The 23968-nt window shown below is 41.2% G+C and overlaps 1 protein-coding gene across 1 annotated transcript in view; it reads left to right on the forward strand.

The window, feature by feature from the left end:
• Positions 1–23968, forward strand: part of vac14 (vac14 homolog) — a 197936-nt gene that overhangs the window by 149039 nt on the left and 24929 nt on the right. The window contains exons 11-16 of the mRNA XM_084334890.1: positions 8750–8813; positions 16579–16723; positions 18269–18334; positions 19215–19362; positions 20023–20155; positions 22300–22474. Coding sequence (XP_084191016.1) covers positions 8750–8813; positions 16579–16723; positions 18269–18334; positions 19215–19362; positions 20023–20155; positions 22300–22474 — 731 coding nt within the window. The remainder of the gene's footprint in view (positions 1–8749; positions 8814–16578; positions 16724–18268; positions 18335–19214; positions 19363–20022; positions 20156–22299; positions 22475–23968) is intronic.

Consider the following 23968-nt stretch of genomic DNA (forward strand, 5'->3'; position numbering starts at 1 on the left):
GCTACCCGGCCGCGCCCCATTCATAGATTCTGAAGAGACGGGAGCAGCCAGAAAATATGTCACCCCGTGAGAGGTCTAAGGCACTGCTTTCAGATTGTGATCAAAGTCCCTTATTGAGTGATGCACTGTTGAATGCAGTTGTTTCTACATGCCTGTTATCATTTGTCAATAATGACCGCAGCCTTCAACCAGGCAATATGACTACACTGTGATGCTGGTCTGAACAGTACAATCTGCTAACATGGGCACCGAAAGGAAACTGGTTGCTCTTCCCAGTGCTTTGGCATCTGTTGTGTCTCCAGGGTTAAGTGGACTAAGAATATCTTTAGTTACAGACAGGCCAACCATAACTTACCCTGATGTGGTGATGTTTCAATAGTAATGTGGTTTTGGCATTAAGTCAGAATGGCCGAGCGAGCGGTCTAAGGCGCTGTGTTCAGGTTGCAGTCTCCCCTGGAGGCGTGGGTTCGAATCCCACTTCTGACAAGAGTTTTAGGATAAAAACTTCAGCCAGCTCATACAATTAAATAACCTCACTAAAAACGATCATGTTCTGTTGATTTATGTGAATTATTGACTAATTTACTGCAAAATGTAATGTAGTCTGTTCTTGCTGGTACAGGCCTATGCTTGTTGTCAATTTTGTCAATGTGACAGCTAGGCTTGGGCGGTATCCTTTTTTTCACACCGTTATACCTTTATCACATCATACCCCGGTGCACGGTATTTGACGGTATGACTTTCATTTTCATCAGCGGGGGGGGGGGGTGGCAACGCGTGTGACCAAGTAAACAAATCATCGTCAGCTCTCAGATTGGTAGTCAGAAGCCCGCACCGTTAGCGTTACTGCGTTAGCATCTAGCCTTGGCAGACTATTTGATTCGTTAAGGGCTCGAAATTGCATGAGTTTTGGTCGTATGCTCCCGAAATGCTCCCGTTGTTTGGCTACTTCTATGTGCAGTGAAAACGACTCGAATGCTTTATAACCTAGTCATTGATTTAGTTCAGGGTAATCTAAGATTAGCCGCAGAGCTAACGCTATCTAATCAAGCTCAGTATCTCACAGAGAGAGATAAACAGCTGACAGCGGATAGTACAGGACGATACAAATACAATAAAAAGGCGGGTGGGGGCTGTTGTGTAAACCTTGTACTCTTTAGTTCACATATAAAAAGAGACGGAGTATTTGCTTGCTCCACCAGCGCACCACTCCACAACAACACACATCAACTCTCGTCACAACGCTTTACGGTATTTTCACAGCACTGTCGCAACATTACCGTGAAACGTGAACACCGTTGTGACCCACTCGCTCCACTAGACTGGTCTCGCCCTCTGCTGGCGCGTGTGTGCACTACACTCAGTGTGTGCACTACACTCAAAACTCAGTTTCACTGTAATAGAAGCTGAAGCGCATCTGTGATTTTGACGTGACGGACGGTATTGATTTTCAATACCGTCGGTATTTCTAAATACCCCGGTATATTGTAATACCGTCATACCGCCCAAGCCTAGTGACAGCTACCTGTTTTTATCGAGTCAATGTGAACATGTTTTAAGATAAGATAAGATAATCCTTTATTGATCCCCTTTGGGAAATTCGGGTGTCAAATCAGCATGGGGGGGGATACAGGGTGGGGGATACATACTTTATGCACAATGCTAGGGTGAACGAGCAGTGTTAAGGTGCTGCATTGGGGTCGCAGTCTCCCCTGGAGGAGTGGGTTTCAATTCAACTTCTGACAATAGTTTTAGGGCAGAGCAGCAGCCAGCTATTTTCTTCAGTAACAGCCACGACATTCACGGTCCGGGATTTAGTGATGGATTTATTGAGTGTTTTACTGCAGAGTGCAGTATAGTTTATAATGTGTTAATTCTGCAAAATCCTGTCTTCATGCACTCATTGGGAAACGTCTCTAGTAAATGTAAGGTCAGGATGGCTGGTTAATGGTTGATGGAGCGGTCTAAATTCTTATATACACCTAAAGCACCTTTTGATCTTTTGCTCATATTATTTTATTATTTGTTTTGTTTTTGTGACACGTGTGAGATGTGCCTGTGTTGGACCCAAGATGCTCTTATTTTATTCAGTGCTAGATTTGGAGCTTCTTAACTTAGTATATTAGGTGCTATTGTGACATTTTGGACTGCACTTTGTATATTAGGTGCTATTGTGACATTTTGGACTGCACTTAGTATATTAGGTGCTATTGTGACATTTTGGACTGCACTTTGAGCAAAATGTCAGAACAACAGAAAGCTAATTTTTGGCCTGTATGTATATTAAATGCTGATTTAAAATTGTTACCTGATAATAATAATAATAATAATAAATCAAATTTCTATAGCGCCTTTCAGGAAACCCACGGTCGCTTGGAAACATTAGCTTTACATCTAGAGATGATTCTTCCTGGAAGTGATGGATCTTTATCCATAAAACAATGTATAATAATCCACTATTACATGTTTTACCACCATGCCTCTATCAAGCCTATCTCAGCGCTATGGTCCTCTGCAAAACACTTTTTCTTCTTCTGACTGTTATTATTATCCTTAGTGACAATATTTTATTGCTATTGTAACACCATCAACCGGGTGTATTTCACTGCATGTTTTAATAAAATAGTTATTCATTAGAGTTGATATACAGAAGAAAAGGTATCATGCATTGGCCGGGAATCGAACCCGGGCCTCCCGCGTGGCAGGCGAGAATTCTACCACTGAACCACCAATGCTCAGATGTGAACATGAGGAGCTTTGTGGGGTTTTGTACGTCGTGTGTGAAGGGAGAGGACGGAAATAGCTGTCGAGCAAGTCTGGGCAGAGAGGGGGAGAGAACAAGCTGCAAGCCGTAGCCACAGCTGTTCCCCTCCCCCACCCTGCTAGAGCATGTGATTCCACCCCTCCCCCCCACAGCTATTCCCCTCCCCCACCCCGCTAGAGCATGTGATCCCACCCCTCCCCCAATAAAGAGGCAGAACACACCGCTAGCATGGAATGTCACAACCACTCTATAAGTCCACCTTTCCCTTATGCAGAGTGTGTTTGACAAATATTGGTTAATGCAGAATAGTAGTAAATCACTAAATTATGTTAATATTGTTCACATAATCTCTGTACTGTACATAGAGGTACAGCACTCCTTTTTTGTTTGTACATATAGGAAAGCTGATATGCTCAGGCATTGGTGGTTCAGTGGTAGAATTCTCGCCTGCCACGCGGGAGGCCCGGGTTCGATTCCCGGCCAATGCATGCAACCTTTTTTGTTTTTTTTTGTTCTTTTTAAGGATTTTTTAACCCATTTTTTAAATGGGTTAAAAACACACTGACAGCTCTCCAAATATAGTTATTAGCATGGTAATAGGATGGAAGCATGCAAGGGATGTTAGGACGCATAAGAATGGTGTTAGGCAGCATAGGAAGGGCGTTAGGAAGCATAGGAAAGAGGTAAGGAAGCATTTGAGTGATGTTAGGAAGCATTATGAAGGATGTAAGGAAGCATGGAAAGGATGTTAGGAAGCATACGAAGGGTGTTAGGAAGCACAGGAAGGGTGATCTTGCTTTTCGGACTCACTGAACACATGATGAAAACTCTGTGAATATCTTTTTCAAAGAATAACATGTTTACTATCACTTTGTAGGGAAGGGTTTGAGGTACCCAAAAAGCACATTCAGGAAAACCTGGCATTTCCTCTCAAGGAATGAATCACAAAAAAGTGCCGTTATGGATGTTACACGTCTGAAAAAATAAATAAAATAAAATAAAAAATAGGGCTTTACCCACATGTGTTTGACTTCGGTGGACCATTTTGAGGGTCAAAAAATCCCAGGAAATGCTGAGAGAATTGTTGAATATATATAGAACACAAATGTTCTAGAATGACATCATACTGTTACATCACAAATGTTCTAGAATGTTTGATCATACTGTGACATCACAAATGTTCTAGAATGTTTGATCATACTGTGACATCACAAATGTTCTAGAATGTTCTATTATGACATCATACTGTGACATCACAAATGTTCTAGAATGTTCTACAGGGTGCTGCGTTTTGTATGTTCAGTGTTGTATCTGTGTCCTGTCTAACGTCCTACACCAAAGAAGAACTTCTGCACATCGGGTGTTCAAACCCATCGGACACTTTCCCAACACTACTCGCCCGTTCCACGGATTTATTGGATATACTGGTCAGGGGGACTGCGTTCTTCGCCAGTGCTGTGCGCTGGATCAGACGGCAACGGGGAAGGAGAGGTGGCTGTCTGGTTCGCCTCCGGTGGCGGGGCTCGCTGCCACCACTTCCCGGTATATTCCTCGGAAACGTGAACTCTATTCCAAATAAAATGGACGAACTCCGGTGGCTGGTTGCGGGAAACAAGGACTTCCACTCCACAGCTGTCTTTGCGTTCGTGGAGACCCATCTGAAGCCATCAGTCCCAGACGGGGCCGTACAGCTTGAGGGCTTTTCTGCGTTTCGTGCCCACAGGGACTTTGAGGCGGTGTGTAAGTCGCGTGGAGGTGGTCTTATGTTTTTTTTTAAACAATCGCTGGTGTTCCGATGTGACAGTGATTCACCAACACTGTTCCTCTGCTATCGAATCCCTCTTCATCCGCTGTCGTCCATTCTATTCCCCCCGTGAGTTCAACTCTTACATCCTCGTCTGTTTTTACATTCCTCCTGACGCTGACGTCACCGCAGCGGTAGACACACTAGCCGAACAGCTGACGAATGTTGAACGTAACCACCCGGACAGTTTTGTTGTTGTATTGGGGGATTTTAACCAGGCTCATCTGAGCCGGTCTCTCCCCAAATACAGGCAGCAAGTCACTTGCCCAACTCGGGGAGTGAACACTCTGGATCACTGCTACTGTACTATTCGGCAGGCCTACCATTCTGTCCCCCGTGCTGCACTGGGCAACAGTGATCATCATCTCATCCACCTGATCCCTCGCTACAGGCAGAGATTAAAACAATCAACCTGTAGTGCGGAGCTTCAGAGTGTGGTCCAGTGAGGCATGCGAGTGTCTCCGCGCCTGGCTGGAGAGGGCAGGCTGTGACCAGGACTTTGTTGAGTGGGCGGGGCCTGAGGCTGGAAACAACCTGGATGACTACACAGACACTGTGACATCATTCATCAGCCTCGGCGAGGAGGTGTGTGTCCCCCTCCGCACTAGGAAGATCTTCAACAACAACAAGCCCTGGTTTTCAGCCCAACTCAGGCGGCTGAGGTCGGAGAAGGAGGTGGCCAGGCTCAGTGGTGATGCTCATCGGTTCAGGCAGGCCAAGTACAAATTCGCCAAAGAGGTGAGGGAGGCGAAACTTCGCTTCTCAGAGAAACTGCGGCAGCAGCTCTCTGAGGGGAATTCCTCCTCCGTATGGAAAGGCCTCAAGACCATTACAAACTATAAGCCGAAGTAGTGTTGTCAAAAATATCGAAGTATCGATACATATCGATACTGAATATTTAAAATGGTTTCGATACTCATTTCCCGAAATACCGATACTTTCTGCAGTATCGGTACCAGCTGGCGAGTGTTCTACCTCAAGTTGTTGACGCGCTGTTCAGAGCACGCTTGCCCCTCCGCCTGCTCCGAGTCCAGCCCTCCCCCTCAGAGCCGTCTTCAGTTTGTAAATAAACATTTTAGCTGAAGATCATGGCAAATGCAGAGCCTCAGCAACTTGTGCTTGTGGATAAAGAAAACAGCAGAAGTGCTGTTTGGAGGTACTTCGGGTTTGAGTAAACAACGAAGGACAAGCTAAAGCTGCCCCAATGCTATTTGCAAGCGGTGTTAGAGCAGTGCCAACGAGGATCTCCATAAAGAAATGAAAGAGGTTCGTGACAGCTGCTCTTTCAACGTCACTGTGACTGAAGCATTAAACCATTAACTCTAGTTGTCTACTGATGGCGCATAATATCAACAGCTGATTCGTTGTAACGTTAGAGCTAGCTACTGCTAGCCGTTAGCTCCGTTAGCTTAGCTGGCCACTTTTACAATTACTGCATGGAAACGGAGTAACGTTAACGTTTAAACGTTATGTCAAGGTCATACAATACTACAGTCGACATAAGGTTAACGTTACCCCGTTTCCATGAAGTGTTTAAATAGCAGCAATCTTATTGAAAATGTAACGTTACTAAAATGCTCTGAGCATAGCCTCTCTCTCTCTCTCTCTCTCTCTCTCTCTCTCTCTCTCTCTCTCTCTCTCTCTCTCTCTCTCGCTCTTGTTATCTTTAAATAAAAATCGAAACTGTTACTAACTGTAATACAAACAGTTCAGTTTGTCAGGTACATGCAACACAGATTACAGTGTTTTGTGTTTACATCTGTCTGCTTGGGAAAATACCATGTTCTGCATCTGCAAATAAAATGATTGAAGTGAGATGAACAGTTATTTTTAAATGTGTGATCTAAAGATAAACAAAGGGTTTTAAAAGTGTTATATTTATCTTCTCTTATAGTACCAGAGAGAAGCTGAGGAGAATCAACCAGCAACAAAAGCTAAATTTGTTAAAAAAAAATATATATATATATTTTTTATATCGAAATGGTATCGAAGTATCGATACTTTTCAAGGTATCGTATCGAAGTCGAAATTCCAGTATCGTGACAACACTAAGCCGAAGTCACCACAGGCGCCTGATAACCTCCCCCTGGCGAACGAGCTCAACGAATTTTACTGTAGGTTTGAGAAATAGGTTCCCCCCCGCCCTCTTCCTTCACCCACTCAGCCACAACCTCCATCCCCCCACCCCAGTGGGGACCCCCCCCCCCCTCTCTCTCTGTCAGTGTGAGAGAGGTGAAACAGCTGTTTTCTAGTCAGAATCCCCGGAAGGCGGCCGGCCCGGACTCTGTCTCCCCCTCTGCCCTGAAGCACTGTGCTGACCAGCTCGCACCGGTGTTTACCACCATTTTTAATGCATCGCTGGAGCTGTGTCACGTCCCAGCATGCTTCAAGGCCTCAACCATAATCCCCGTCCCCAAGAAGGCCAAGGTCACGGGCCTTAATGACTACAGAGCCTGTCGCCTCTGTGGTCATGAAGGTCCTGGAGCGCTTTGTCCTGGCCCACCTGAAGCTCATTACTGATCCTGTGCTGGACCCGCTGCAGTTCGCGTACAGAGCCAACAGATCCACAGAGGATTCTGTGAACATGGCTCTGCACTACACATCTGGACTGCGCGGGCAACTATGTCAGGATCTTGTATGTGGACTTCAGCTCGGCCTTCAACACCATCCTTCCACCCATCCTGGAGCACCAGCTATCCCTGCTGCAGGTGCCGGCCTCCACTCGCAGGTGGATTATGGACTTCCTGTCCAACAGGTCTCAGCGGGTGAGGCTGGGGAAGAGCATTTCCAGCTCTAGGTCCACCAGCACCGGTTCCCCGCAGGGCTGCGTCCTGTCCCCACTACTGTTCTCCCTGTACACCAACAGCTGTGCCTCTCTCCACCCCTCGGTCAAACTCCTGAAATTCGCTGACGACACCACCCTGGTGGGTCTCATCTCCAGGGGGGACGAGTCGGCCTATAGGAGGGAGATCGAGAGGCTGCAGAGCTGGTGCAGCTGCAACAACCTGGAGCTCAATGCTCAAAAGACAGTGGAGATGGTAGTGGACTTCAGGAAGAAAGCAGCCCTGCCCCCTCCCATCATACTGGGAGGCACTCAGGCATGACCATCTCCCGGGATTTGAAGTGGGAGCTCAACATCACGGGCCTGCTCAAGAAGGCCCAGGGGAGGATGTTCTTCCTCCGGCAGTTAAACAAATATAAACTGCCGAGGACCATGATGGTCCAATTCTACACGGCCATCATTGAGTCCATCCTCACCCACTCCATCATCTCCTGGTTCCCCGCTGCAGCGGCAAAAGATCTCGCCAAGCTGCAGCGGGTAATTCGCTCCGCGGAGAGGGTGATCGGCTGTCCCCTGCCCTCCCTCAGGTCCCTGCACGACTCCAGGGCGCTGAAGAGGGCGAGGAAGATCATGGCCGACCCCTCCCACCCCGGTCACAGCCTCTTCACCCTGCTCCCCTCTGGGAGAAGGCTGAGGATCCCAAAGGCTGTGAAAGCTCGTCACAGACTGAGCTTCTTCCCCTCAGCCGCCAGGCTGATCAATGCCTCAGGTCCCCCCCCCCTCTGCCCCCAAGTGACACTGGCACAATGACACTGACTGCACTGCACTAGTCCTTACTGGAACTCTGCACTTATATATATGTATTTTATTGATTAATCCTCCACTGCACTGTGTCTTGTCCTGTGTCTGTGTTGGTGTTGTCGTTTACTGTGAAAAAAGAAAGGAAAAAATGCATACACTTTATTGCATTTGTCAACAATACCTTTCTTTGGGGACATAATTGAAAGTTGGAAAAAATATATCGTGATATTATATTATTGTGACTAGTATTGTGATAATATTGTATTGTGACTCTAGTATCGTGATATTATAGTATTGTGACTAGTATCGTGATAATATTGTATTGTGACTCTAGTATTGAGATAATATTGTATCGCAGGGCTTCTGGTGATTCCCACCTGTATTATCTTACCCCATCTAATTTTATTCACAGATTGGTCTACAAAATGTACAGTACATGTCCTAAATTTCCCTTGTAGTAATATATAAATATACTAATATAGAATAGTATCACATGCAGTCGAGGCTAGTGATTCAGAAGGTCAATGAGGTTGGGGTTTGGTAAATTACAGCATCTTACCTCTGAATTGTTGAATAATCACATGTCTTTGTTTTGCAGATATGCTGAATGCATCACAAGAATCTGTTGGTTTCAGCAATATCAGTTTCTTCACCCCAGCAAGGTGAGTTGTGCCTTAATTTAAACGATAATCTCCATCTTGGTAGTATGCAAGTCACTGAAAGTTCTCTTCCCTTCAGATTTAACTTACAGCCCAGAACGTTTTAGACTTAAAGGTATCCAACAAAGGTATCACTTTATTTATATTCACATTTCCACCCAAATAGAGTTTTCTATTGTTTTACAGTATAATCTACAACAGGGGTGGGCAACCTTTTTGGGCATGGGATCTCCATTTCCAAGGCTGGAGAGATCTACCATCGCCTGCCAAGCATTTGCGCCAGTTTCCTTATTACCCCCCTTGTGTATTAGACCTGGTTTCACAGTCAGATAATTTGCGGTGGTAAGAGGGTACACACTAGGGATGTAACTGTATGAAATGTTACTGTATGGTAGGTACTGTATTTACCAAAATACCACTATACGGTATTTCATGGTATCCACCCCCTCCCCCCTCTTTTTAATTAAAACGTACTATGGCCATCCATAAAACAAGTAGGCCTTTTGCTTTGAAGAAAAATATTTTATTTTTTATTGACCTGAAAAGTGTGTGTGTGTGTTTAACTGATTTCTGCTGTTTTAACAACTAAATGTGGGCAAAGGTCTTTAGTCTACTTTCTAGACTAAAGTCTAGTTTCTTATTGACTGCTGTGAGTAGTGAGATAACGTTAATGTTCTAGCACCCTGCAGTGCAACATCGGATAGTTTATTTTGCATTAAAAGACAGAATGTTCACACAACAATCTTGTAATCTAGTGCAGTTTAATAATGTATATTAAGTCCACTCTTGCAATTCAATATTGCTAGCAACTTGAAGTGTGATGTTTAATATTTCCCCTGGCTGTCATGAGCCCTCCATTGTAGTGGCATGCATATGCGCATTGCACAACATATACGTGGGCATAATGATGATTCAGAACCATGGTTGCTTGATGATACCTTGCTAAGTAAGCAAAACAGGGGACCCAGTGAAAGCCCATAAAAGTAGAAGGCAGGCCAAAGAGCCACACAGGACGCGTCTATATTTTCTACAACGGAGTTCGGCGATTTGCGAATCTGATTGGCCACTGACGTTTCTGGTCATGTGACATGTGCGCCCAATAGCGTGACAAGCTGTGTCTTTGCCCATTTCCGCGTTGAACAGCCTGCAAAGTACCTGGCGTTCTATCGCCTAACCCTAACCTTAACCAACTTCGAAAGAGTGCCTAAGCTTAACCGTTGGAATCAGGGCAGGCGTTCTATCGCCATGCTCTAAGACAAACTCTAACCGTAACCGACTTCGAACGAGCGCCTAAGCCTAACCAGTGTAGAAACTTGCGGTCCCACGATTGGGCGTACATGTCACATGACCAGAAATGACACTGGCCAATCAGATTTGCAAATCGCCGAACTCCGTTGTAGAAAAATAACAGGCACACAGGACAGGGATTTGCTAAGATCTAAGTTTAAACCAGCAAGCTTGAGTGTGATTGGATGGCTGATGAAATGATGGATGTCTGTTTTTTCTTTCTTTTTTTTTACACTATTTGTATTGCCATTTTTAATGATGGATGTCTTTATGTATTTATGACTCAGAGGCCTCTTGCGGCCAACTCACAAAGACATCATTGCCCACGTCTGATCTACAAGCTGAATCATTTCCTACCTTCCTACTGTTTCAAAAGTAAATTCTCACTGTTTTCCTTGCTCGCGCAATATTCAGATCCCATCCGTGTTACGTTCATCTTTCGGTTTGGCCAATTTGAAAAAGGAGTCTGACCTCTTTTCATTGGCAGGCAGTTTCATTGTTAGATTTTGAGGGAGATCATATAGATCAGTCAATGTGAAGTGCTTGCATGCCTCCAGTGCACTCTTCCTAGAGTTCAGTGTCACCCCTGAACGTCCTGCTAGAAGAACATGTGATGTACAATTTTGGGGACCCCTTTTCTCCTACCTCCTCTTTAGCACCAATTTCACGAAGTAGTGGATACAATCTTTGAATACTTTTAAATCTGACACCCTTGAACATATTTATTAACATTCTGCAATCTGTTAATAAAGTTTTCAATCAATCAATCAATTCAACATGTCTCTTTGCAACATATCGATGGTCGAAGAACAAAACCTCAAATCTGCATAAAAAAAAAGTGGGGAAAAACCTCATATCGGCACTTTGCGAGGCACTAATAACTGATCGGTATTGTTAACATTAACATTGTTTATTGTATTGGGTATCCTTAAAAAATAGCATTCTGCAAGAAAACAACACAAAAACACTTCAAATCTTTTCAGATAGGAGGTTTTGTTCTTCGCCTTATTACCTAAATGTAAACTAACATCACTAACCTAATTTGGTCATTTCTTCCTGGTGAGGAGTATTGGGAAGCCTCAAAGGCCTGTCTACCATTCCACTGTTGTCACGGTGACGCCTCACAGTGGCTTGAGGAGCACCACAGTCCATCTCCAACTCCATACGTAATTAACATGTAGTTTCCTTATGGTCCCAAATCATAGATTGTTCAAGTGTTTGAATCTAGATTTCGGGCAACATTTTGATTGCTCACCCTTACAATAAGGAAAAGTTGAATTTGTTGGCACATTTGCAGTACATTAATGGTTTCCTATTACATAAGGTTTTGTCAAATGTTTGCCAACATATTGGCAAATCTACAAAAGAAATCTCTCCTAATAATGGAAAGTTCATGTGTTTGCTACAACACTAAATCTATATGCATTTTTATGTAGAAATGAATTGCTGCAAAGGTATGCTACCAGTGCTAAATAATTCCCGGCAATATTTGCCTGAAGCTACATTCGTTGTAAGGGTGCCTCTGGAATCAGAACAATCAAAGACAGCATGCTTTGTAATTTGTCCTCACAAGTCAGGTTTGCAATAACTCTTGAATGATCTATGGTCCCAAGATACTCCCCATAGGTAAGTGCCCTGTAGTACGCCCAGAAGATTCCTATTACTAGATCAGTGTTAGTGCTGCACTTCATGCCTATAGAGAAGTATTAGTCTATTCATAGTATTGTCATGATGTCATTTGATGATAATCACCTGCTATTTTTGCTATCTCCTAAGTTAAATACCCCCACTTTGCCACCTGCATTGGATGTTTTTCAGGTGGCAGAATGGATAAGACTGTGGTATTTAACATACATGCTCACGTGGTGATGGTGAGCAGAGGTTTCGCGGTTTGTGTGCCTGCTTTGTGTGACCACTGTTTCATTTGCATAAATACTTTTTTTTTTTTTTATATGAAATTGCTAAGATGCTGGTAATGAGCTACGTCATAATTAACCATCATGATTTAATAGTGTGCCATTGAGCAAGGCACTGCTTCTAAAAATACATTCACAGGCATGATTCAGGTTCACAACCACTGTGACCCAATGACCATACCTCTATGTGAAGTAGGGCTGACTCCTATTAATCGATTAGTCGACTAATCGGTCGAAAGGGGCCGTAGTCGACTGGCCAACATCTTAGTCGAATATAATAAAAAGAAAAAAAAAGTATTAAAGGGGAACTATCTTATAAATGGCCTTTTTGAGTGTTTAGCATTGTTTCCTAGCTATGTGAACTTATATTAATATGATCTATGTCTCAAAATTCTCATATTGGCGCATTCTTCCAATTCTCCTCTCACAATATTCACCCTCACTGAACTGAGTCGTTTGAAAATGTGCCTATATGTGATGTCATATAGTCACTGCTGCATGTTAATGTTCAGCAGACGGCGCAGGCCACACAGTGGTTTAGGTGGCACCTGCAGCTGCGGCTGCAAAACAGCTCGAGATCTTGAGGTCGAAAAATGCTGTTTTTGAGGACTTGATTAGAAATACAAAACAATGAATAAAAAAAATATATATATTACAGAGGTGTTCCATAGACTCACAGGAATTGTGTAAAAGTGCCCAAATAGTGAAAGAAATAGTAAAATAGTTCCCCTTTAATATTTTTTTTTCTTTTTTTTCCAAAGGAAAATAGGCCTAGAAGCGTGGCTAACGCTAATGGCACGCATACCAGAGGCTAACTGCCTATGAAAACAGGCACAGAGGCACTGAAATAGGATTTCACCCATCTAATGAACACACTAGACTAGACAAATATCAAGATGTATCCATCAGTGGACCAATTGCATGCTTTTGCAGAGGACAAGAAGCCTTCAGTCGACTCCTTCAGACATTAAGCACCCCCACAGCCAAAAAAAAAAAAAAAAAAAAATTATATATATATATATTTTTTTATAAGTCGACTAACGGCAAATTTTGGCCAATCCTAGTCGACCATCCAAATCCTTAGTCGGGGACAGCCCTAATGTGAAGTTATGCTTGTGTGCTATGCTGCTTAGATGCTGAAAACATTCTAGATTCACTAAAGAAAAAGTCTGACATTATCTGATGATTTGTCAGCTACATGAACCAAAGCATTTTTCATTACGTAATAAGGTGTTAAAAAACCATGTGTGACCATTGTGCCTCTAATCAAAGTAGAGCTGCTACTAACAATTATTTAAGTTATTTATTCATCAAACTATTATTTTATTGATTAATCGGTACATCTAAACAATACATTTTCATCCTCAAAAAACCCAGACAAACATGTTCATTTAAGTTTACTTGTGGTTATGATGAAATTGAGTTAAAGTATGCACTTGAACAGGGTATTTTTAGAGCATGTTTGAACAATCTTACTGCTTCTGAATGAAATTATTCTTTTATATTTCCATCAGACTAGACGCTTTGGAACATTTAACTGCCACCAATAAAATGTTTATTATTTTATTGATTGAATTGATAATTTTTTGTAATCGCTTAATTTGATTCAGTAGATTAATCGCGATACCCTAAATCAAAGCATTACACATCAAAGAGTATATGTGTGCTTTTCTTATAACTTGGATGCATTTAAAGCCCCTCCAGTCTACAAAGAGTATCTTTGAAGAAGAAAAAAACATTGCATGCATTGGCCGGGAATCGAACCCGGGCCTCCCGCGTGGCAGGCGAGAATTCTACCACTGAACCACCAATGCTTAGCTGAGGGAGCATTGCGACTTTTTTCTCAGGAAGATTGGGCCTTTTCTGTTGATTCAGCAGAAAAGGAGGAGTTTGGGAGGAGGGAGAAGTCAGAAGTGCAATATGATATTGTGGGAGGAGTTGGAAGCACATTCAGAAGCTAAAATATCTACTGATAGTGCTATGGAAAGGCCTTCAAAAAGAGAACTATTCTCCACTTGCACAATCTAAAAGTAGCCACTTCCGGCTGACTTCCGGTTGCCAATGGCACTTCCTGTCCCATCCAAATACATTGGTTTTAGCTACTTTTCTCCCCTTATTTAAACAACTTTGTCGTCACAGAGAGGCAATGAAACGTTTGTATTATTATAGTATAGAATGTATTTAATAAGCAAACGTTTGTCAGCAGGGTTTTTGGGCTGTATTTCATGTAAAAACGTTTACTGTTAGTTTCCTTGCTCAGCCAGCATTAGCCAACAGAAGCTAGTGGTTAAACAGGCCGGATTAGCTTTGAGCTAACTATCTTTCCCGACCCATGTATTCATTCCATTCTAAACATAACGTTAGTTTACAAAACATGACCCGTCTATATAACGTTGAGGAACAAATTATATAGACGGGTAATGTTTTGAACAACTAACGTTACGTTTAGAATGAACTAACGTTACGTTTAGAATGTAATGCATCGGCAAAGATCCGTTAGCTCAAAGCTATTCCGGCCAGTTTATCAACTTCCTGTCATTTAGAAATATGATTTTATAGTGAAAATCATTACCAAAACGTCCGGAAAAACCTAACGGGAGCATTATAGACTGTCATACAAATGTACAAATGCTATAAGGTGGCAAGAAATGCACTATAAACAATACTTTGCGGCGTCGTTTCTTGCGCTAGCCTCTCTTAGCCAACATTAGCCTTAATAGCTTTGAGCTAACTATCTTTCCCGACCCATGTATTCATTCCATTCTAAACGTAACGTTAGTTGTTCAAAACATTACCCGTCTATATAATTTGTTCCTCAACGTTATATAGACAGGTCATGTTTTGTAAACTAACGTTATGTTTAGAATGGAATGAATACATGGGTCGGGAAAGATAGTTAGCTCAAAGCTATTAAGGCTAATGTTGGCTAACAGAGGCTAGCGCAAGAAACGACGCCGCAAAGTATTGTTTATAGTGCATTTCTTGCCACCTTATAGCATTTGTACATTTGTATGACAGTCTATAATGCTCCCGTTAGGTTTTTCCGGACGTTTTGGTAATGATTTTCACTATAAAATCATATTTCTAAATGACAGGAAGTTGATAAACTGGCCGGAATAGCTTTGAGCTAACTATCTTTCCCGACCCATGTATTCATTCCATTCTAAACATAACGTTAGTTTACAAAACATGACCTGTCTATATAACGTTGAGGAACAAATTATATAGACGGGTAATGTTTTGAACAACTAACGTTACGTTTAGAATGGAATGAATACATGGGTCGGGAAAGATAGTTAGCTCAAAGCTATTAAGGCTAATGTTGGCTAACAGAGGCTAGCGCAAGAAACGATGCCGCAAAGTATTGTTTATAGTGCATTTCTTGCCACCTTATAGCATTTGTACATTTGTATGACAGTCTATAATGCTCCTGTTAGGTTTTTCCGGACGTTTTGGTAATGATTTTCACTATAAAATCATATTTCTAAATGACAGGAAGTTGATAAACTGACCGGAATAGCTTTGAGCTAACGGATCTTTGCCGATGCATTCCATTCTAAACGTAACGTTAGTTGTTCAAAACATTACCCGTCTATATAATTTGTTCCTCAACGTTATATAGACGGGTCATGTTTTGTAAACTAACGTTATGTTTAGAATGGAATGAATACATGGGTCGGGAAAGATAGTTAGCTCAAAGCTAATCTGGCCTGTTTAACCACTAGCTTCTGTTGGCTAATGCTGGCTGAGCAAGGAAACTAACAGTAAACGTTTTTACATGAAATACAGCCCAAAAACCCTGCTGACAAACGTTTGCTTATTAAATACATTCTATACTATAATAATACAAACATTTCATTGCCTCTCTGTGACGACAAAGTTGTTTAAATAAGGGGAGAAAAGTAGCTAAAACCAATGTATTTGGATGGGACAGGAAGTGCCATTGGCAACCGGAAGTCAGCCGGAAGTGGCTACTTTTAGATTGTGCAAGTGGAGAATTAATTGTAATTATAAGACATTTTAATGTAGAGATAATAACAGGAATGAATGGATATGATTGATAGGACATTAATACAACAGACTGAACCTAGTTGCCTCTTATCTAATGCAACATATTAAACATGTTCAGCATCCAAATAGCTCTCCTTGACCCAGCTTTGTCAAGCTTTGTATTGTTGATTTTAAATGGAAGCTGTGATCTAGATGGTGTGCTCTGAATTTCTTTTCAGCTGTGGATATGGCTTTATTGACATGACATAACACTGTACATATTGCCAAAGCAAGTTAAACATTAAAAAGTAAAACATTAATTAGAAAACATTACTATAGTATATAGTAGAAAATGTATACACTCTACAGTACAAAAGCTGATTGTAAACCAAACAAACTGTCATCAAATATAACAGCAACAACTGTCTCTCTTCTCTTATCTATCTATCTATCCATCTCTTTTCTGTATCCCTCATTCTTTTTTGTTATCCTTTCTTTTCCTTCATCCCTTTGTTTACCATCCTTCCTCTCCTATACCTTTACATTGCCTCTCCTTCCTCCTCCCTTCATCCCAGTGCTGACCGGCCCCAGGTGACCCTTGACCTGGATGGGATCGTTCAGGTGTTGGACCGACACCTCCATGACTCCTCCACAGGCATGATGACTCGTATCGCTGTCCTTAAGTGGCTCTACCACCTCTATATAAAGACACCACGCAAGGTGGAGGAAAAAGCTGCACATCGTGGCTGTGTATTTCATGTTTTGAGAATGTTCACTCAGTATTGCAGTGTCTTTTGATGTTTCTATACAACACTTCATTCATTCAGTCTTTATTTTGACTAGAACATTAACACTGAGGGGCAACCCTCATTTACAGTGGCGTTGAGTACTACCTAGTCACCATCAATAGTCATCAACAATCGCCAATTAATATACAAGGTAATATACAAAGTTAAAACGGAAAGAATGTAGTAATACAAATGAACAACTTTATCTATAAGAATAGATAAATGGATTCCTTTAAATCAATATACACTCGAACACAATTTTTTAAAACATTAACGAATGAGGGCTAGAGTTCTCTTTTGTCAGTGTCCCATTTATTAAGATTTAACACGGCTATGTGAAACAGGTGAAATGTTTAGTTGGATCCATTCAGTCCAACAGGGAAACTGCACAATAAATAATGTTGAAAATGAATTATTTCAGAGGAAATGATAATAATGATATTGCTTTTGATATTGGTTTTTCCTGTTGCATGTTTGCCTTGTTGGATTGAATTGCATCTGGAAGAAAAACACAGCTCTAATCTGTGGTTCATTAGATGAGATTATGATTGGAATTGATTGGTGTGATGCCAAATGATATAGAAATAGTATCTATAACTCTACATAACGGCAACATTCCTTTAAATTGCTGTCTACTTAGGTTAGGAATAATCCGGGAACTCACCATTCAATTCTGATCACTAGGGCTACTATTCAATTATCAAATGATTCTCTGTGCATCACAATATTTGTTTTGATCCAGTTCAGCACTATGTGATTGTAATTATTTTTTACACCAGTTCATTGCGTACTGATTCTAAATATGATCAAAAAGAGGATATGGAGAGGGCTTCAGCGTTCTTGGTTTTGTTTCAGTAGTTGCTCTTTGGATTAAATCCGGGGTAGGATTAGTTATACCAGTAGTTATAAAAAAGTTGAAGTCCAAGGCAGCTCTACAAATATTAAAATGCCTTTATTTTATGGCTCACATTATTTAGACCATTTAAAATAAACCGACATGTTTCGGCCTACATAGGGCCTTCATCAGGGTATTGATTCTAAATATTGTTATACTTCATGACTGAAAACTCAGTAGAATCTACTTCATTTATTGTCAAGAGGGTTTAAATTAACACAGCATGCCAGGAAAAATAACAATCAAAACCCAGATAACTGGACAAAGAAGATTGATTATTTAATTGTGCACATTGATGCATAATTGTAAAAGCTAGAATTGTGGTGATGATGATTATTATTATTATTATTATTATTATCTACCATTCTTCCCCATGATGCCTCAGTGTCTCTCTGCAGCCAATTTTCTGTGGTCATCTTTGGTCCTTCCTAATAAGCTCTCTGTTTAATCCTTGGCCCATTCAATTTGGGACACAAAATGGTTAAAGAAAGAGAACCAACCAATACATGTGTTTTTATACATGTGTTATGATGCTTTTAGAAACTATGGTTTACATGTGTATTTAATTTATATTCTCTCTAGATGTTCCGACACACAGACAGTCTGTTCCCTATGCTGTTGAAGACGCTGTCTGATGAGTCTGACGAGGTATGTTTTACACTGAGATTTCTTTACCTAGAACAGCTTTAACCGTCTAAAGCAGAGTGTCGCGCCCACACAACACTAGACATGTTTTGCAAAACATTGAATATCTTTGTAACTATTTGTGATAAAGACTCGCTTTGAATTGTATCTCAATCGGGAGATTCTCTTTTCTCCGTCGAAATTGAAAGTGTGTCTCCTACAGGCTGGCTGGCAGTGCGCGGAAGTAAGGCATAAAATCTTGACATTTCCACCACAGTCAGGACAGCCGAAACCCGACTAAAAACACACTTTCCGCCGTCGACTAAAAACACACTTCTTCAATCAATATCTGAAATGAAGAAATAAAAAATAAACTAACCTTCGTACTGTCTTTTACTATCATGCACTTTGCTACTAAATAATCTTCCTTGCCTATATTATTACTACCTACTATGCTAGTATGTCTTTACTACTATGCACTCAAGTCTGTAACACCCAAGTTCAACACTGTTTGATGAACATTGTTACTTAGCTGAAAGAGTTGTACCCTTCCTGCTGACCTGTAAGTCGCTTTGAATAAAAGCGTCAGCTAATTTACTGAATGTAAATGTAATATTGTGTTTGTCTGCCTATTTGTTCAAATTATCAGCGTTGTTGGTAGCTTCTGTTGGTAACTTCTCAAATCTTTGTGACAAAGAATATTAACAGCCAACAAGCCACAACTTCTTCGTTATTTTCTTCAGTTCGTCTACAAGATCATTTTGTAGATCTGATTTTGTCCCTCCATAAAATCTGAAAATAAAGCCTTATTTGGGTCTTATTTAATAAAGCCTTATTTGGGTCTTATTTGAGAGCCTGTCTCTCATGTTCACTTGTCTCCTATACCCTCTCTGCTTTCCCCCAGGTGATACTAAAGGATCTGGAGGTGTTAGCTGAGATAGCTTCGTCTCCTGCTGGTCAGACAGACGCAATGGGTTCCTGTGACATCGCTGACAACAAGCTGGAACTAAGAGTCCCTGGAGGGGCCAAAACAGAACAGCATCCCAGCTCGGGTAAGTGATAGGCAGGGTAACACAAGAGGGACCCTTATAGAGAGAGGGATCCTACCCTTATAGCGAGAACCCGTGGTTACGTCTATCTGTTGGGTAGAAATACGGTCTGCTATTTCTTTTTGGGCAGTTGGATTAATTCTTTCAAAGGAGTAACTCATTATTTTCAGTATTTTGCCACTTTACATCTACCACATCTACATCACACCTATGCAAACATGTCAATTCTGTTGTGTGGAAGAGGGTCAATCTATACTTAAACCACACCCATTGTCCTAGTGGGTGGACAAACAAGAATGCCCAATTCACACATCTTGTAAACGGCTCACAAATTCACCCCACAAAGAAAAAGAAAGGGTGTGAACAGCAACCGTCGACTTCTTTTTAACCAGCTGGTCGTCATCATTACACCTCTGATCATAGCTTGGTGAAAGATTAGCAATCGTGTGTAAAATGAAGTGTCACCTCAGGAGGACATACATCTTGGAAAAGCCTCTCCGTATTTCTCTGTCTTGCTACGTTGATTTCCATAGGAAATCTATTGGCCACATAGTAGCTTTGGAATGTATAACAGGCAGATGTATTGTTACTATTCTTCTCATCCTCTCCATGTAAACGCCTCCTAAACCTCACTGTATCCTTACATGTCTCCTGTTTCCCTAGGTACCAAAGTAGCAGACTTGTCTCCTTCCACTCCTAGTATGAACTCATACTTCTACAAGTTTATGATCAACCTTCTAAAGCGTTTCAGTCTGGAGAGGAAGTTGCTGGAGAACAGGGGTGCATTCATCATTAGGTAGGGAAGCTGTTGGCTCTATTGGGATTCAGTCAAAGACACAGGTGTTTAAAATGAGCCATCAGTAATTTTGTCTACAGTGGTAAAAGCACGAGATGTTGTGTTCCACTGTGCCTTGTTTAGAAGATCCAGTAATGAAACACCCATTTATAAATGTATCTATCGTATATCAACACATAGTAACCAGTTGTTTTGCACATAGCAACCATTTTCTCTTCCATTGCCATTGTCGTGGAAATTACTAAGAGAACATCCGATGAGCCTAGTAAATCATTGAGTCGAGTTATATAAAAAATAACATAGATTTATTCATTGTGGCCACAGTGAAAATGATCAGTTTATAGAGAGACACACATGTGTACACACACAAGCGTCTGACCAGAAAGTGACCAAGAGGTCTGGTCAGACAGATTAAATATACAATTGAAATGACGTAAATTAGACATCCAGATATGACAAAGGATAACCGAAATATGAACAAGCCTTGGCTAGGCGGTGTTATTGTTACATCAGCCAGATGATTTCCAAAAAAATAAAAAATAAATACATTTTTTATTTTTTTTTGCAGTCAGGCCACTGAACTTAGAAGCAGGCCAGGACAGTGTTTCTAGTTGCAGCAGCGCAACAGTTAGATAACCTAGGTGGGGAACAACCAGGAGAACACTGCAACTCACACAAGTTGGAGAACTGTCTCTCTCTCTCTCTCTTGCTCTCACACACACACACAAAAGGAGCCGCATGTGATTGGTGGAGGCGGGACCCTTACAAAAAACTGTTGTTGCTAATCATTGACACATGCTAGCAGCTAGCCTGTAATAATCCCCCCCAGAAAAATCTACTTTGCATTTGGTATATTGCAAATATATGCCATCACACACACTGGCATTTAAAGGGTTAGAATGATAAAATGTATATGTGGTGTTATGATCAGGGCTGAAGTTCAATAAAAGATTGTATTATTTATTTTCTATCTGACATTACAAAAAAACAGAAAATCCATCAAAATCAGTGTTGTTGCTAATCATACATATGCTAGCCTGTTTTTTAAAAATAATTTGTGATGCCATCACAAACACTGGCATTTAAAGGGTAAAAATTAAAAAAATGCCTGCACCAGAATGCAGGAAATTAAGTCTTTGTAACAAGAAATGTCCTGGTGGGGGACCCCCAGACCCCCTGCTTAAAAAGTGGCCTGACTGGGGCTATATTTTGCACTATATTTCCTGGCCTGAATGATTTCCCCAGTCCGGCCCTGGTTAAAAGCCTCCAATGCTTATTAGTGTGCGTTTGAACGTGTGCATGTTTCAACCATACATTTCCATTTATAAAAAAATAAAAAATAAAATATTTAAATGTTTATTTTTATTTTTTTACCTCCTATAATAGAGGGGGTCGCGGCTCTCTGACACCGTTATTTTTGGGTCGCTATTTTTGGGAACCCTGCTAGACTACCATGAAACCTCCAATGTGTCCCTGAGCGCTTTGTAGAAGCCATAATACTGATGGTACCTTTTACAGAAATGCACAGATATTCACACATATTTATGAACATTTTTATTTTACAGAGACAGCGCCACTCTAGAACCTCTGAACTAAAAATAGTTCAGGTGCGTTTTTCTTGCTTTTTGTAGGAATAGCTCAGGGCGCTCTGCCTGTTTCCCTGGCTGAACTTGTGGGAGAGGGGGGAGGGTGAGAGTCTTTTATGTTGTTGTTGATGTTCTCTATGTTTTTAGTATTTTCTTGAAATATGGCTTCAAGATTTGAAGCCTTTACAGTTTATAAAGGGAATCTTTTGAAAAACGATGCATGCATTGGCCGGGAATCGAACCCGGGCCTCCCGCGTGGCAGGCGAGAATTCTACCACTGAACCACCAATGCTTAGCTGAAAGTGGGGATGGGAGGCTGTTGGGTTGTTACTTGTTGACCAAGCTGCAACACTAGTGCATTTTTCATCTAAAAAGTAGTTTATAAACCCAAACCTAACCCTTACCTTAACCGTAATCAACAAACAATCTGTGATCATAGATTTCCGAAGTGTTTTTTCTACTTTGCCGTTTAGTGACCACTGGGCTGTGTCGCACAAAAGCTAATGCATTGCCTGTTTTTTTGCTCTGTGTCTATATCCCTGCCTTCTCCCTTCTCAGACAGCTCTGCCTGCTGCTCCATGCAGAGAACATATTCCACTCCATGGCTGACATCTTGCTGAAGGAGGAGGACCTGAAGTTTGCCTCCACCATGGTCCAGACTCTCAACACCATTCTGCTAACCTCAGCCGAGCTGTTCCAGCTACGCAATCAGCTCAAAGACCTGCGCACACAGGTAGAGTGTGCGAGTGTGGGTGTAGGTCAAGGCCCCAGTCCAGAGCTTCTCTTATTCTCTTATTATTTAATATTTACTTATTAAATGTATTTATATATATATTGTCCCCCCTTTGTTTTGATTTATCGTCTATTTGATTTAGTAAATCTTTTATAAAAAAAAAATTCTCTCTCCAAATGTACCCCTTGGTGCTTAACATATCCTTGTTTTCATTTGAGTTTGTATTCAAAGTATTTCTATTTACTGTATTTTATTTCTTACTACTAACTTCCTCTATTTTCAGACCAGTACTGGGAGATGGGTGGGGGGAGGGAGATTGGGATGAACAATGTGATTTCTGAATGATTGATTTCTGCTTGTTATATGGGGGGGTACAAAGAGTTACAATCATTAACACATTGTGTGAACCTGAGATGTACTCTCCCCATTTTTCATGTGATCACACTTTCACTTTTACTTTATATGGTAAATAACATTTAGAAAAAAAGGTGAAAGGTGGAGCGAATGTTGGCCCATTCATTCAAAAAGTGAGCGTGTGCGTGCAATGCCGTCCTTAAGGCGGTGCAGGAGCATTAGCAAGGGGGAGGAGCAGGAAGCTGCAGGCTGGTAAACAATTTATATAAATAAAGTCTTTATTTTAGTGAGTGGTCAAACTCAAAGAAAGATCAGCGATGCAGAAATTACATAGGGACGGCCCCTGCATATTGGAGTTCATGAAGAACAAGAACTGTAAATAACCAGTCAAAAGCGGAGGGTGATGTCTAAGAAAATTCATGCAACAGATGGATGAACGTTAAATCCGTCTTTCTATGTGAGATTTGTGTTGCCGTATTAGAGTGCGAGACCATCTAATATCCTTCATACACAATCCTTCATATGTCTTGAGCAACCTGGCAACCCAGACTGAAAGAAAGTCTTCACTGACTGCTTCTATCATGCTGAAAACAAATGAGGACAGCGCTCTAAAAAATGAGACAATTATATAGAAGATCCCTGCTTGAACCAGGATGTCTACAGACCTCATGGCCTGCTGCTATTGGAGTATAATGCATAGCTTACATCTGTAGGACATTTTGTAAACACTGATGGTAAATTATATCCAGTTCAGTTTCTGTGCCACTGTTGACTCTGTTGTATGTGTCCCCCCCTGCTGGTCAACTGTATTATTCTGCCAGTGTTTCAAGTTTCAAGTTCAAGTTTCTTTAATAGTTGTCATACAGAAGTACAGAATACTTTTATACAAAATGCTTCTAACTGTTACGCTCCAGAGACTGCGCTAGACAAGATAAGTATGAAATAAAATAGTATAGCATGTAAATTAGAAGTAAAAAATGAGGTCACAGTGTTCAGTATAGACATATGTACAATGTTCGATGCAGAATAGAAGTAACTGAGTTACCATATAATATACAATATACTATGCAGTGTACTAATATACAATACTATATAGTGCAAAGCAGAAATGGGATGAGGTACAATTTAGGTACAATTTAC

The sequence above is a fragment of the Notolepis coatsorum genome (assembly GCF_963971535.1).
Source record: "Notolepis coatsorum genome assembly, chromosome: 18".
NCBI lineage: Eukaryota > Metazoa > Chordata > Actinopteri > Aulopiformes > Paralepididae > Notolepis > Notolepis coatsorum.